This window comes from Schistocerca americana, chromosome X (assembly GCF_021461395.2).
Source record: "Schistocerca americana isolate TAMUIC-IGC-003095 chromosome X, iqSchAmer2.1, whole genome shotgun sequence".
NCBI lineage: Eukaryota > Metazoa > Arthropoda > Insecta > Orthoptera > Acrididae > Schistocerca > Schistocerca americana.
The window spans coordinates 940,529,639-940,545,780 of NC_060130.1; the positions used below are offsets into that span (position 1 = coordinate 940,529,639).

Below are 16,142 nucleotides of genomic sequence, written 5' to 3' on the forward strand. Positions count from 1 at the left end.
CAGTATCTATTGGCTGGTTATTTACAGTGACAAGTGGCCAAGAGGAATTTGCATTTTGTGTTGTGTGAAAGTTCGTGGGAGCTGTCTTTTTGGTGTTGATAGTTAATCTGTTGATTTTAGCCCAGTTGCTGAGTTGTTCATAGCGTTTTGCACAGCCTCTGCATTCTCCCCTTTGAGGAGTACAGTTGTCATTAGCAAATGTTTTGTGTGCATCTACATTCAGGCTCAAGTCATTAATATATAGAAGGAAAAGTAGAGGTCCCAATACTGAGCCCTGTGGTACACCTTTCATTACAGATTTATTACTCGATAGGATTTTGGTTATTGAGTTGGTTTGTCTATTAGTGTATTTCATGCTGACTCCCTGCATCCGACTGGTTAGGAATGAAGTAATCCATTGTTTGCAATTCCTCTGATACCATAGTGTTCTATTTTTTTCCAGTAATATTTTGTGGTCAACAGTGTCAAAAACCTTTGACAGATCCAGAAATATGCCTGTTATGGGTTGTTTTTTATCTAACAGATCTAATAGTGTATTTATGCAATCATATACTGCAGTTTCAATAGATTTGTTGCTTCTGAACCCATGTTGAGCTAAACTTAGTAATATTTTTTCCCCCCCTTCAATGAAGTCCATCAGTTTTTTTTTACATTATTTTTTTTTAAACTTTAGAAAAGCAGGATGAGATTGAGATAGGCCTGCAGTTATTCATATCTTTATCATCACCTTTTTTGAAGCCAGGAATTACTATAGAAAGTTTCAGAGCTTCAGGAAAACTACCTGCCTGGAAAGAACATTCACAGAGAGGATTTAATGGTTCAGCAATTGTGTGTGCACAATTTTTGATGACAGCTGCTGGGATACCATCAATTACAGCTGAATATGAATTTTTTAACTCTCTCAGGGCTTTTGCAACATCATTTTCAGTGACTTTGGTAATGAAAATTGACTCTGCACATGTGTGATATTTTTGATTTGCTGGTTGGTAGTTTGTGTTAGGATTATTTTTTGACCAATTTTTCAGTTATGCTCGTAAAGAATTTGAAAGAGTTCACTACAACTTTGGGATTAGATATAGATTCATTGTTGAGTTTGATTTCTATGTTCGGGTGTGTAGCTTTGATTTCCCCTCTTTCCATTTTTATAATATTCCACATTGCTTTTACTTTATTGCTGGATTTGTCAATGTACTCATCATTTTGCATCCTTTTTGCTTGTCTTATAACTCTTCTTGGAATACATATGTAGTTTTTATAGTATTCTGTTAGTTGGGGGAGTCACTACTTTGTTTACGTAACATGTGGAGTATTCTTTTATGTTCGCAAGAGATTTTTATAGTTGGTGTAATCCAAGTCTTGTTTCTCTTATTATTATTTATTCTTACTGGTTTTTGTGGAAAAGCCTTTTCAAAGTGGTGGATCATTGTGTCAAGAAATATGTTGAATTTCATGTGTTGACATCATTGGCTGTGTACATCTCTGTCCACTTTTCTTTACTAAGGAGGGCATTTAGCTTGTTCAAGTTATCTTAAGTGAAAAACCTTTGCAAGGTTTTGGGTGGGACTGGGTTTGAGGTATCTTTACTAACATCGACCTTCAGAATGACAGCTTGGTGGTCGCTGAATCCTGCATTGTATACTTCTAGTGTTGGGTTAAGTTTATTTCTATTTGCAAAAATTTGATCTAGAGCTGTCTTGGATGTGAGTGTTATTCTAGTGGGCTCATTTACAAGGCCATGCAGATTGTAAGTTATTGCAATGTTAATCAATGTCTCCCTGTTTTTGTTGTGGGTGAGAAAGTCTATATTAAAGTCACCACATATAATTACATCCTGTTTCCACTGACTTATTTTGGATAGAAACAAGTCTATTTGTAACAGAAAATCATTAATACTACTGGAGGGGGGGGGGGGGGCGGTAAATTGTAACTACAATTAGATGTAGATCTGTAAGCTTTATGGCTGCACATTCAAATATCTTGTCTGTTTCCTATTTCTTTTAGGGTAGGAAATGTTGTTTTATGAAGATGGCAATCCAACCATGTCCATCATTTGATCTGGAGTAGTGTTCACACAATTTGAAATTTGGTAGTGAGATTAACTTAACATCAGTGCAGAGCCAGTGCTCTGCTAGGCATACTACCTAGATATCACAGAGTTCACTGGTCAGCAAAATGCTGAAGACATTTATTTTATTTTATTTATTTATTTAGCCATCCTTGGACACTTTAAAATGTGTGGATGTTGTCAGTTTGGTACATTAATATATTAATACAGTTTTTTGTTACATGTAGTTAAACATTGTGACATATAAGCTATTTACAATCATTTTGTCCTAAGGAATTCACTTATAGTGTAAAAGCAATGTTCCTGCAAAAACAATTTAAGATTTTTCCTAAAGCGGTACATGTTATCTGTTTCTTTTATTTTCTGTGGCTGTTTATTATACAGTTTTACACCTTCATACAAGAAGCTATTTTGAGTCTTATGTTTATTCTTCCTGTCTAGGTGAAGACAGTGACTTGTTCTTGTACTATAGCTATGAAAACTGCTATTTGTGCTATAATTTTTTATGTTTTTCTTGATGTACCATATGGTTTGGAATATAAATTCACAAGGAAAAGTTAGAATTTCTAACATTTTGAAAAGTTCTCGGCAGTGGGGTCCGCTTTCTGGTTTTTGTTATAATTCTTACTGATCTCTTTTGCATTTTAAATACCGTTTTTCAATTCTGAGCACTGTTTCCCTAGAAAATAATACTATAACTGATTACTGAATGAACATAACTAAAGTATACAGTTCTAAGACATTCACTACTGCATGCGGATAGAAGGACTCTTAAGTGCATAACATGTTGTGGATATCTTTTTTGAGAGTTTCATAGCATGTTCATTCCACTCCATTTGACTGTCAATGTGCAACCCTAAGAATTTTGTTGTGGGTACATCATCTATGGAGATGTTATCTAGTTTTAAATTTAAGGGACTCTGTTTTCTGTTCATTCTAAAGCATATTGTATTTGTTTTCTTTACATTGAGAGTTACTTTGTTTTCCTGAGACCATTTGTGAACATCCCTCAGCACTTCAGTAGAATTTTCCAACATTTGTGATGGTGTCTTACTGGTGATTACTATGTTGCTGTCATCCGCAAGCAATATCTTCTCTCCATGGCTGATACGTTGTGGGAAATCATTTATATCCACCAGAAATAATACAGGGCCTAGTACACTTCCTTGAGGGACCCCAATATTGATATATTGTGGATCAGATATATGTTTCTCAATGTACTTTGATCCACTGGAGACATGTGTGATCTCTACTGACTGTACTATGTTTTCTAGATATGAACGAAACCATTTGAGAACCACTCCCCTTACTCCTAGTGCCTCTAACTTATGCGACAGCTTCTGGTGGTCAAATGTATCAAATGCTTTAGACAGGTCTAGGAGAAGGCCAGTTTCATAGCTGTTCTCATCTAGTGCTTCTAAAACCGTTTTTGTAAATTGTGCTATTGCAGATTCTGTACCTCTACCAGGCCTGAAACCGTGCTGGTCATTGCAGAGGAGGTTGAATTTACTTAGCTCAAAAGCCTGTTTTTCATTATTGTTTCTGTCACTTTGGAAAAGCATGACAATAGGGCTATTGGTCTGTAGTTCTCAACGTTTTCTACGTCACCTTTCTTGTGAACTGGTAACATTTTGACATGCTTCAGATAGTCAGGGAAGCAACCAGTTTTGTTGCTTAAGGATTGGACATTGTTATAATAGATTTTCAGGTATGAGTGGGGTTTACTCAGGGGGCTCGAAGTCATATTTACTGTGTCACTGACCTTTAATTTAAATTGTGCTGTATTCCAGATATGTTGACTTCCGAGCAGTTGCGCTGGTTCTGTTGGTCATCCTCGGCAGCCGACTCATCTTCCAGGTAGTCCTGAAAACTATCCACATGCGCATCACCCTGCTGAGGTGTCACATTGCCAATTTGGAGGGCTGTCTCGATAACGTTCACCATCACATTATTGATCCTTTCAGGTTCCTGACCTTTTTGAGGGGTCAGGGGATATGTGTTTCGTCTCTGTGACTTCGTGACCCATTTGTCTAGTGTAGTTTGCACTGTATGGCCACTATTACTCTTTTTATTTCCAATCTTGTTGGTCTTGACCCAATTGCTTATAACCATCTGTTTATGGTTTCTGACTTTTGGCTTCTTATTGTCTCCCATAGTTGTCAGGAAGGCTAGTCTATTGCAGATAATCTCCTTGCCACATTTGTTTAGGTGGAAACCATGTGTTGTGAAGTGGTTTCCGGCTAGTCTCTGGTATTTCAATGTTCACAGCAATTCTTTTTTTGTATGCATGTTTTGCTAAACTCAGTGCTTGTATCAGGTGGAGGTTTGCAGTATTAATTTTACTATTTAAATTGTGAACGTCATATCTCCTGGATATAGGATGGATAATGACATTCATTTTGTGACTTAGAGCAAGTATTGGTTCCAAGTGTTCTACCACATGTTTCATCACTAGATCAAGAAGTTTGTCTGTGTCATTAGAAACCCCCCCCCCCCCCCCTCCCCCCGCATTACAATCAAAGTATCACGTGTACTGAAGCTTCTTTTCAAATTTTCTGCATTTTTTACCACCTCTTTTAGTGGAGCGTCAGGTTTTACCATGCTTTTTACCTGGTATGATGGCCCTATTTTGTCTTGCAGTCTTTGAGCACTCTCTCTTCCGTGACTGTCACTTCATATTAGTACTTTCATTTTTTTCTGAGATTTTCTTGCTATGTAATGTTCTGGAATTTCTTTCGATTTTGTCCTGCACATATATTGGTGCTTGAGCAATTACGTTCACTGGCAGATTACTCATACACTGCGTGGCAGATTGTTCACTTGGAGTTAATTTTTGCGTAACATCTTTTGCAATATTAGACTGTAAATTGACCTTGCTAGCAACTTGCACTAGGTTGTTATCAGAAGTTACAATTCTATAATCACTTTCTGGATCCATTTCACGTAGGCCTACCATCATATTAGCTTTGTTTTCCGTGGCAGTTGGTTTACATGCAGATTTTACAGGACTACAATCACATGTGGTGCTAGACAACACATGATTTCTGTTAGGGTTCAGCACTGCATTCTGGGCATGATTCACAGCTTGACTATTTCTCGTAGTACGCTGTCCTGTCAAACGCCAGTTTTTGTTACCATTATTTATGTTCAGGGTGCGGATAACAAGTTCATTGTTGGTGGGTTTATTGGTTACTGACAGTTCAGGTTCATTAGACTTCACTAATAGTTTATGATGTTTCACCAGTAGGCTTTCGTGCTTGAGGCTGAGGACCATTATTTCTTGTTTCAATGACACAATTATGTGATCCTACGTTTTTAGAGTATTGCTTACTTTGGATTGCGTAGCTAGTATGATGCATTGGCAGCATGTTCACTGATCTTCACTGTTAAAGTATTTCGGGTTAACTTTGACACATTTTTCGTGGTACCAGTAATTACAGTTAATACACAGAATACCTCGTATAACTCTTTTTGAACATATTTTGCACTTATAATGGTCGAAATTTGTTGGAACTGCAGGATCGGCAATTTGTTCACTTTTACCCGGCGCCATCTTGTTAAGCCCCCCCTCAATGAAAAACATGATCACACCATAACACCACCACCTCAGAATTTTACTGTTGGCATTACAAACGCTGGCAGATGACGTTCACTGGCTATTCGCCATACCTACAGCCTGCCATCGGATCGCCACATTGTTGTTACTGCTGCTTGCGCCAGTTGCAATCCCACAGTTTTTGTGCTAATATAAAATCTGTCAGTTCAGTGAAGTCATACATAACAAAATGCAAGCTTTGAGAAGTTCAAGTTCCTCAAGAGTGGGAACCGAGAGGACAGATGGTCACTCATCCATGCAGGATCATACAGCCACATTGCATATCTAAAATGAGAAATTAGGATTGTTTGCAGCAAGAAGAGTATCCACACGGACAGTGCGACAATATCTGGATCATATGTAAAGCGGTAATTAAAAAAAAAAAAAAAAAAACACTTTACGTATTTCTTGACAGTCATGGTTGAAAAATAGCCAAAATGCCTTGAAATATCTGGATCACCTCAGACTGCCAACATGGAGACTATTGTAGTGGCTTCCTTTGACACAGAAGCAGAGAAAAGTGCACCAACAGTTGTGTGCCCTATGGCAACATTGGCCACAGGAGTGGCCCCACATTGTTTGTTGCTGCATACAGCAACATGCTGGATGTATCCACCTACAGATCCTCTGAAGGGAATGAATGTTGCCAGATTGTATTTATCGTCATACGAACCCAGCACGTAGTGTAATTCTGTGGGTTGCCATCGGGTACACAATACGGTGGCTGCTAGTTTGCATAGCCAGTAACGGACAGAAGGTGTTAAATTCCTGATGTGTTACATTCCTGATGTGTTAAGGTCAAGGGTTGTGTTTTATTTTGAGGTCCTCATGGCGATGTCTTTCAGCCTAATGCTGTTCCCCTTACTTTTCTGACCTATCTCAATACAGAGGATGTAATTGTAACACTCTAAAATGAATTTCCCCCCGGGGGGCTCACCACTCTTTCGTGGGTTTATGCTTGGTACCATGAGGCCCCAGCCTTTACAGCACCTTTTTCCCTTAAATGCTGCCTGTCTGTCTGTCTGTCTGTCTGCCTGCTATTCTTTTTCCCTCTCTTGGAAAACATGTCTGGGGTATTTTTGGGAATGTATTCTGAATTTTCAGTAGCCAGACATCAGAACCATTCTTCCACTGTTTTTTCTTTCTTTCTTTTGTTGTTGTCCATCTCCTGCCTTTCCTCCGCTTCAGTGTTGTAGGTTCCTCTTTGTCTATTCTTCCTCCCTGTGCACTCCTGAAGGCTGGCCCATGTGTCTGATGCCTAACAGGTGACTGAGAAACACGTAATTCCCAGCCCCAGGTCAACAGGTAGGGTTCACATGTACCCCCAGGCACAGGCCAGGCTCAGGGAGGGGTTATTGCCTGAAATGTTACCTTACCAAATTGCCAATTGGTCCGTCTCTCGGGAGTTTTGGACGTGTGAACAAACACATAAGGCGGGTGATCCCCACTCTGTAGGGGTGGGACAGTTGGCAGGACCTCACTATCGGAGACACTGGCAATCATGTGGGATTTTCTTGTGATGAGCCAATCACCATGTCAGTCTACATCTACTAAACTTAAAAAGGATGAGAGTAATGATTCCAAGACTCAACCAGCTGCACCTGGGTTCCTCGTGGTATTACATTCTGAAGGTGGTCAGTTCTTTGCTACAATTAATCTGTTTATAATTCAGAAAGGTGTTGACTTCAATTGCTGGCCCTGTGAAATCCTGCTGCCATTTACACAATGACACTTCGCTTTAGGAGACAACTTGTGATTCTCAGGCCCAACTACTGCGTGCAGCTTCGCTCCTCCATGGCTATCCTGTACATGTTGAGGCCCATCGAGTGCTGAATTCTTCACGTGGTGTTATTTACAATAGGCTACTTGATGGTCTGACTGAGGGAGAAATTCAAACTTACTTCTCTGATCAGGGCATCAGTGCAGTCCATTGGGTCTTGAAAAAGGTTGATTGAACCTTAGTGCCTCCACACACTCTTTTTCTCATATTAGATAGAGTTGTGCTTCCATCCAAGATCAAAGCAGTCTGTGAAGTTATCACACTCCGATCATACATTCCAAACCCGATGCCAGTGTAAACATTATAACCACACTTAAATGTCTTTTCAAGACACGGCCAGATGTGTTGCTTGTGGTAGGGATGCTCATGAGGGCAATTGCCCGCTTCCTCCTCCCCACTGTTTCAGTTGCAGTGGTGGCTATGCAGACTCATCCCAAGAATTTCCCATGTATCTCAATGAGCGGCCCATCCAGAAGATCTGGGTGAAGGAAAAAGTGCCTTACCCAGTCACTCGCAAGTTGTTGGCTACTTGAAAGGCCTGTATTTTACTGTCTGGCACTTATAGTACTGTTCTTGCTACACCTCACAACAAGCCACCACATCTTCACCTCCGTTGGTGAAATCACCTGCTACAGAACTGGTAGGTCAGAAAGGACAGAAGGAATACTCCCATGAAGACTTTTTACGTTCCTCCAACCAACAAACATCAGGGTCTTCATCTGCCAACCACAAAGGCTCCAAGAAATTGAACAAAGGCAAACAGTCTTCTTCTTTGTCAACTTGAAGGTCCTCTTCAATGTTGCACTGTGTGTTACCCTCACTCGTTTGACCTTTGTTTCGCTGGTGTGCACCACGAACAATTTTTCTGCCCTAGAATCCAAGGGCCAACCCAGTGAGAGTGCTGATGCCTCCGCAGATCTCATGGAACAGGATCCTCCAGATTCTGCATCCTTTTTGCAGTGAGTCTTCAAAGGCTGGTACTCGGGAGCTGCCAAGGTCACAACCCTTTTTTTTTTCCCCTCCTCCCTTTTCCCTGTCACAACTCTCCTCCAGTGGAATGCTTGCGGCATTAGATTCAACAAGGAGGCATTACGGCTGCTCTTGGAACTGCAGCGTCCACTTGTTTTCTGCCTCCCAAAATTGCGTCCTCGTGATCACTTTGACCTCTCGCATTTCCTTCTGGTCTGCTTTGTCCTTTCTCCCAAAGACAGCATTCTATCACATGGGGGAGTAATTGTGCTCATTCGGGCTAATGTTCAAGATCAAACCATCTCACTGAACACCCAGCTGCAAGCTGTTGCAATTCGCATTTTCCTTCCTCGCTTCATCTTTTGTTTTTGTAATGTCTACATCCTGCAGTCATTGGTGTCACAAGGAAAGACTTCCTCCACCTTTTTAGTCAACTCCCTCCTCCCTTTTTGCTACTCGGTGGCTTTAATTCGCACCATTCCTTCTGGGGCTCTTCCAGAACCTCTCAGAGATCTCTCTTGACTGACTTTCTCAGTCAATTCAACCTCATCTGCCCCAGCACTGGAGCATCCACATTCTGTTCAGACTCCACGCACACCTGTTCCCATTTGTACCTTTCATTTGGCACTGCCCAGCTTGCCTGTAGCCTCGAGTGGTCCGTTCTCTGACACATACTCGAGTGACCATTTCCCATGTTCTGTCAGTTTTCTGACTCCTATCCCACCTATATTAAACCCAAATGGCAGCTTTTCAAGACTGGTTGTTGGCTTAACTCCTCCCTGGTGACATTCGCCGAACAACATTTCCCCAGTTCTGATGACCAGGTAGAATACCTTGAAAAGCAGTATACTTACCGCCGCAGAACATTCCATTCCTCGCGCTTCATCTTTACCACACCGTGTCTCTGTCCGTTGGTGGACTGAGGCATACCACGATGCAATTCGCACGCAGAGACGTTCTCTCTGTGTTTTAACTGTCATCCTATCATAGCAAACTGCATTCGTTATAAATAATTGTGTACAGAGTGTCGTCGCATTCTTCGGGATAGCAAAAAAGCTAGCTGGATGTCATTTACTAGTTCTTTTTAACAGTCCCACTCCCTGTTCCATCGTGTAGGCCAACCTCTTGTGGCTCACTGGGACAAAGGTCCATTCCCCAGTTCTTGGCCTGACTGTAGCAGATGATGTCATTGTGGACCACATTGCTATCTTCAACACCTTAGGACATTATTTTGCGGAGATTTTGAGCTCTATCCACTATCACCCTGCCATCCTCCATCGGAAACGAGTGAAGGAGTCTCTGCTGATAGCCTTCTCCTTTCAGAATCATGAATTCTACAATTCCACCTTTACTATGCAGGAGCTAGATTGTGGTCCCACTTCATCCCGATCTTCTGCCCCAGGGCCGGACGATGTTAACATTCAGATGTTACAGCACCTTTCTCTTGCGGGCAAGCACCTTCTTTTTCATATGTATAATGGCATCTGGGCATATGGCACGTTTCCCAGATACTGGCCGTGAAGCCACTGTCATACCCATACCTAAGCCTGGTAGGGACAAACATCTTCCTTCTAGGTACCACCCCATTTTTCTCACCAACTGTGTCTGCAAGGTGATGTAATGTATGATTCACGCCTGGCTGGTATGATGGCTCAAGTCTTGCAATTTACTAATCACTGCACAATATGGATTTCAAGCGCACTATTCTGCAGTTGACCATCTTGTCATTTTGGCAACCCATGTCATGAACAGTTGTCTGCCTAAATACCAGACTGTGGCTGTGTTTCTTGATTTGGAGAAAGCTTATGACACCTACTGGAGGACTGGTATCCTCCGTACTCTATACACGTGGGTCTTCTGAGGCCACCTGCCCTGTTTCCTTCAGGATTTTTTAAAAGACAGTTTTCAACGTCCTTGTGAGTTCTGCATCGTCGGACACCTTTAACCAGGAAAACGGGGTGCCTTCTCCGTCCTGAGTAGCATCCTCTTTGCTATAGCCATTAACCCTGTTATGGCCTGTCTCCTGCTGGGCATTTCTGGCTCCCTTTTTGCAGATGATTTCACGATCTTTTGTGGTCCTCCATGGACTTGTCTCTTTGAGCGGGGTCTTCAGTGATGTCTCGATCGTCTTTACTCGTGGAGCATCGACTGTCTTTTGCTGTTCCACTGACGAAACAGTTTGTATGAAATGTTGGCAGTGCAATGGGTTTCTTCCACTGGCTTTAGGTCGTTGGTCTGTTACTCTTCTGTTTGCTGAAACTACAAAATTCCTGGGGGCTCATGCTTGATAGGAAACTTTTTAACCCTCCCACGTGTCTTACATGGCCGCCTGTTGTACGCAGTCCCTCAGTGTCCTATGTGTCATAAGCTGTACTTCATGTGGAGCAGATTGAACCACCCTCCTCCGTTTGTACTGACCCTTTGTCCATTTGAAACTAGGCAATGGGTGTTTCGTTTATGGATCTGCATGTCCATCCATTTTATGCTGGTTATATACAATCCACTATCATGGAATCCGTTAGGCCACAGGCTCCTATTACATTAGCCCAGTTGAGAGTCTCTATGCAGAAGCTGTCGAACTACCGCTGTCATACTTGTGGGAGCCACTGTGATGTTTATCTGGGTTCCTGGACACATGGGTCAGACAGGAAACGAGGCTGCTGATGCTGTTGCCAGGCTGCAGTCTTCCTACCTTGTCTCACTAGTTCTTAACACTCCTTCTGATGATCTCCATATTGCCATCTGTCAGCAGTTGCATCACCCCTGGTCTTCCCTTCAAGGGAACAAGCTGTGGCGAATTAAACCTCTCTCAACTGCTTGGCTGATTTCCTCTTAGCCCTCTTGCCACAAGATCATTTTAGCCAGGTTATGTATTGGGTACTGTCAATTTAGCCGTCACCACTTGTGAAGTGGTGATCTCCCACTATTTTGTGCTCATTGTCATCAACCTCTGACACCAAGTGAGGTGGCACAGTGTTTCACACACTGGATTGCATTCGGGAGGATGACGGTTCAAACTGGCAGCTGGCCATCCTGATTAATGTTTTCCATGATTTCCCTAAATCACTTCAGGCAAATGCCAGGATGGTTCCTTTCAAAGGGCATGGCTGACTTCCTTCATTAATCTGATGGGACCGATGACCTCGCTGTTTGGTCCCTTCCCCCACATCAACCAACCAACCTACCTTTGATGGTTCACCATTTCCTGACTGTATGCCCTTTTTTTAACGACTTACTTTCTAATGTATGTTTGCCATCTTGAGTTAGCAGCTGTCTTAGAAAATGGTGCGGTCGCCCACGTTTTACTTTTTATCTATCATAGCAAAGTGTCGAAGGACATTTAATCTTTAGTTTGGAACCTGTGTTGCCTCTGCGGCATATTTTGTGAACCTTTCTCCAAGAGGAAGTCCTTGTTCTTAGATCTCTTTACTCTCATTGATTGTGATGAATGTGTAGTTGCTTTTAACTCCTTTTTCATATTAGTGTTATAAGGTTCTGACACAGGTGCTTATGACCTGAGTTGTTTTTGCACCCTAAAACAAAACAAAACAGACATAAAATGATTTTCAAACTATGAGGTTCTGCTCATATTGAGTGTGTTCTGGATTTTTTACCTGATTCAGCCATACTAAAGTTGTGGTGGTGGTGGTGGTGGTGGTGGTGGTGGTGGTGCCTTGTTATGCTGAATTTCATAGTTCAGTAATTTACTATTTTTCTTGTGAAATATTATGAGCATCTTATGACCAGAATAAAATTTATATAAAATGAAGTAAAAAAAAAAAAAAATTGAAATTGAATTTGTGTACAGATATTAGACATTTGAAAGCTTATTAATTCTTATTTTTGCAACAAATGTGAATGAGTTTTTGCATTATAATTGTAGGTTTATGAGGTCTTTAAAAACAGAAACTCTTGACCCAGAAGTATTTCACCTAAATCCAAAGAAGAGTGATACAGATCTCTTCCGAAGAGTGTGTCGTCTTCTTCCATCATCAGTGTCTTGGTATGGGGCTTACATGTTTAAGGCAAGTGCATTTGAGTTACATTTGTCTTTATGGCAGAGGATTTCTACCTTTATTAATGTGTTTTGTTTTTCATTTCTTTATTGTAGGCGTACCCATTAGACATGGTTCAGTACAGTAGTTTATTCAATTCCACCCGGATACCTGGTACTGGAAAGGACAGCCTCTTCAAAAATGAGGCTGCAAAACACATCTTGGTTATGAAGGGTGGAAATTTTTATACTTTTGACGTACTGGATAGAGATGGTAAGATGATTTTCCTAGGAGTAAACTGCTGAAATTTGTGGTGATGAACAGAAATGAATATATTCCACCCTGCTAAGACATTTCTACTAATAAATAATCAAAGCAGACAAAACTTTATGGTCAAAATGTTGGTTTCCTGTACAGGTGATGCCCGTATCATTGTGGATTTCTTTGGAGGATAGTGTAGTAGCCAGAGAATGAAATGTCTTTAGACTGTTTTATTATGTTCATGTATTCTGTTTCAATTATATAAACTGAAATGTATTGTGTTGTTTATACTGTTTATCACATGATTGAGTGATGGCATTGTATTAGAGGAAGCTGCACTTCACAATATGTAGTAACTCAAAGGCAGCAGAGAAGTAAAATGTTTAACATCTTGTGAATGGACAGATGACCAAAAATTGAATGTTCCTATTTTGTAGTAGTTTGTTTCCGTGTTCCAGTTGTTTGATATAGTGTTTATAACAGAGCAAGGCATACTGTACTAAACGTTATTCAGCTATATTATTAGCACGTTTTAGAGGACAGCATTTTAAATTTCCATCCAGCCATCATGATTTACGTTTTCTGTGGTTTCCCCAAATCGCTTAAGGCAAATGCTGGGATAGTTCCTAGGAAAAGGACATGGCCAATTTCCGTCTCCATTCTGAGCTTGTTTTTCATATCTAATGTTCTCCTTATTCCTTTTATTCTGTTAGCAACAACATAAAAAAGCTGAATTTTTGGCACCTAACTTCTTACAGTAGGACAGCTTGTTAATTCTACTGTGTTTAATACACTGCTTGAATTGCTAAGGAGCAGCGACGTTGTTGGGCAGAAATAATCACAGGCAATTGTGGATGACATGAAACACAGTACATATATAGCAGAGGTGGAGCAGTATATTTGTAATGAAAATGATACTGATTCCACAAGATGAGAAAGCAGGATAACAGACATAAACAACATCCATGCTCGACACAGGTCAGATTCACAGCATAAAGGTCAGTATTGGACTCTCAGTAAGGAATATGTACTCCTCGGGCACTAATGGACATCTTGTACCTGTTATTCGTGCTGGTTACCGAACTGTTGAGGAGTCCTTGGGGGAATATTCTTCCAGTCCTCTTTCAAGGCAAGTTTTCATTTCTTGTACTGTTTGGGGAGGGGGTGTTAATTGAGAACACCACTGCCAAGACCATCCCAGGTGTGCTGTGCAAGCTTTAGGTCCAGGTAGTACGCAGGCTATTCCACACGTTAAATATTTTCATTTTCCAGTGTGTCCAACACCTCAATGGTCATGTGTGGGCAGGCATTGTCATCCATAAACAAAGTCAGGCCCTACTGCACCCCTAAACAGACGTACATGATCCAGAAGAATCTTCCTGCAGTACCGTTGTGCTATAACAATACCTTGCGCAGAGAAATGGAGCAGTGCTTGGCCATTGTGCATAATGCCAGGCCATACCAATGATGTTCATGAACATATGTTCTCCTCTCACTCCACACTAACTGGTGGCCAAAGTCACTAGTCACAGTGAATTGGGATTAGTCAGAGAATATCACTCTGGACTGTTGTTGCTGACCCCAACCAGCACGCTCCCAACAAACATGAAATCTTTCTCAACGATTGTGTGATTGAAGTGGTATATATGTAACGGGCCTCTGAGCATACAAACTAGCCAGATTTAATTTCCACAAAATGGTTCTGGCAGACAGAACTGTACTGGAAGCGATTGCAAAATGTGCAGCGATCTGCCTGTGAGTGAGATGACTGTTCCTTTTCGCCACTGGGGCTATGTGTCAATCCACATGTGGAGGGGTGACTGCCTACAAACACTGGCATGCTTTTGCATAACATTTCCACCTTTGGCAGCCTTTTTTTAATTGCGAGATGACTTTTGGACACATCCAAGTGGTGCAGTTCATGTTTTGCCTTCCTACTAACATACAAAATATTCACCTTAGTGAGTTCTGCAGAAACACAGCCTGGTCCAAAGTGAGATATAATGTTCCTCAGCTAAGAAAGCTGTAAAATGTTAGCTGCAATGTAGTGTCAACAGGGTGCATAGATATTTTAACTGTATTATAGCCTACTTTGAATTGAGTTATTTGTAGCTTGTCTGACTAGCTACTAAATGAAAAGCAAGTCTTTGCATTAAAACATTTGTTCAGTACTGTCATTTTTACTCAGATGTGTTACTGAAAGAACCACACTTTTCATCAATTAATAAACAGTTTGGAAAAATACATGCTGTTAAATGGTTTTGAATACTCATTCAAATACTTCGCAGATCATCACTGTAGTACACTGAAGTTCATGGTTCTGACTGCACAGCATGCCACGTGGAATTTATACCCTCAGAAAGAAAGTTTCAGTTCTCAATAACTAATTGAAAATTATGAGAGTCATAATATACAATTGATCATAAACCTTTACCGATAAATCAGATTCCCTGTAAAATCACTATTTTTCAGTTGTAACAAAAATGCCTAGAGCTCTGGGCTCTTGTCACAAGAGCTGACCTGAAACCATCTCGACCTACACACAAAATCTCCCAGTGTCAAAGCACACAGATGATCTCTTCTTTGGTTGTCAGAATAACACAGTTGACAATCAGCTTCATATTTAGATTCACTTAATCCAGTACTCTTCTTCTTTGGAATAATTCTTGTTCAGAAATCAGTTCACAAGGAATTACAAAATCACACATTTCCAAAACGCGAATAAAAAAGGATTAAGACCATCTTGAATTGTCTGACACACTAAAGTAAATTTTACATGTCTAAAATACTGAAAACTGGCTGCTTTACAATTCTCATTTTTCCCTATATATGTGACTCACATAAAGGCTGCACAGTGAGATTCCCACACTAATTCACACTTAGTCATTCAAAATTTGATGATTCATACTTCACATGCATACTGCATTAATTGCCTCATTCCTTTGGACAGCAAAACAAATGCAAATAATGTTGTCCAGTAGAAATAATAATACCAGTTTGAAATTGAAAGTATTACATCAATTTTTAGAGTTTTTTCATCAAAATGTTTACTCCGTTATTTAAGGATAAGATATTTTGTGAACATCTTCCCTGACTTCTGCACAAAACATCTTAACATGTCATGAAGTTATTTCTCAAGGAAAGTAATAAATTCTGTATTTTAGTTAATTTTTTGTATACCAGAAGTTACTTGATGCAAACAGCTGAAATTCGTAGTGTTTTTAACTGTCAGTCTTTACAAAAGGTTATATATATTTCACAACATCTGGGCTATTAGAACTGTCTAATAATTCATAGCAGTGTATGTAATATTCCATCTCTGTTGAGTGCATGCACATGGCTCTAAGAGCTGGCTGATAAACATGAAAACATAGGTTACTGTCATTATGTGAAACCCTGCTCTAGGGTCATTACTCACTGCTTGTGGAAAGAAAGCTTCGGCCAGATTCTCTATCACATCCACATCTATATCTACAT

At 40.5% G+C, this 16,142-nt stretch overlaps 1 protein-coding gene across 2 annotated transcripts in view; it reads left to right on the forward strand.

Annotated features, from left to right (window-relative positions):
- LOC124555692 (carnitine O-palmitoyltransferase 2, mitochondrial) overlaps positions 1–16,142 on the forward strand; it is a 150,094-nt gene that overhangs the window by 41,340 nt on the left and 92,612 nt on the right. For both annotated transcript variants that reach the window (XM_047129694.1, XM_047129695.1), the window contains exons 5-6: positions 12,293–12,434; positions 12,521–12,677. In XM_047129694.1, the coding sequence (XP_046985650.1) occupies positions 12,293–12,434; positions 12,521–12,677 (299 nt within the window). The remainder of the gene's footprint in view (positions 1–12,292; positions 12,435–12,520; positions 12,678–16,142) is intronic.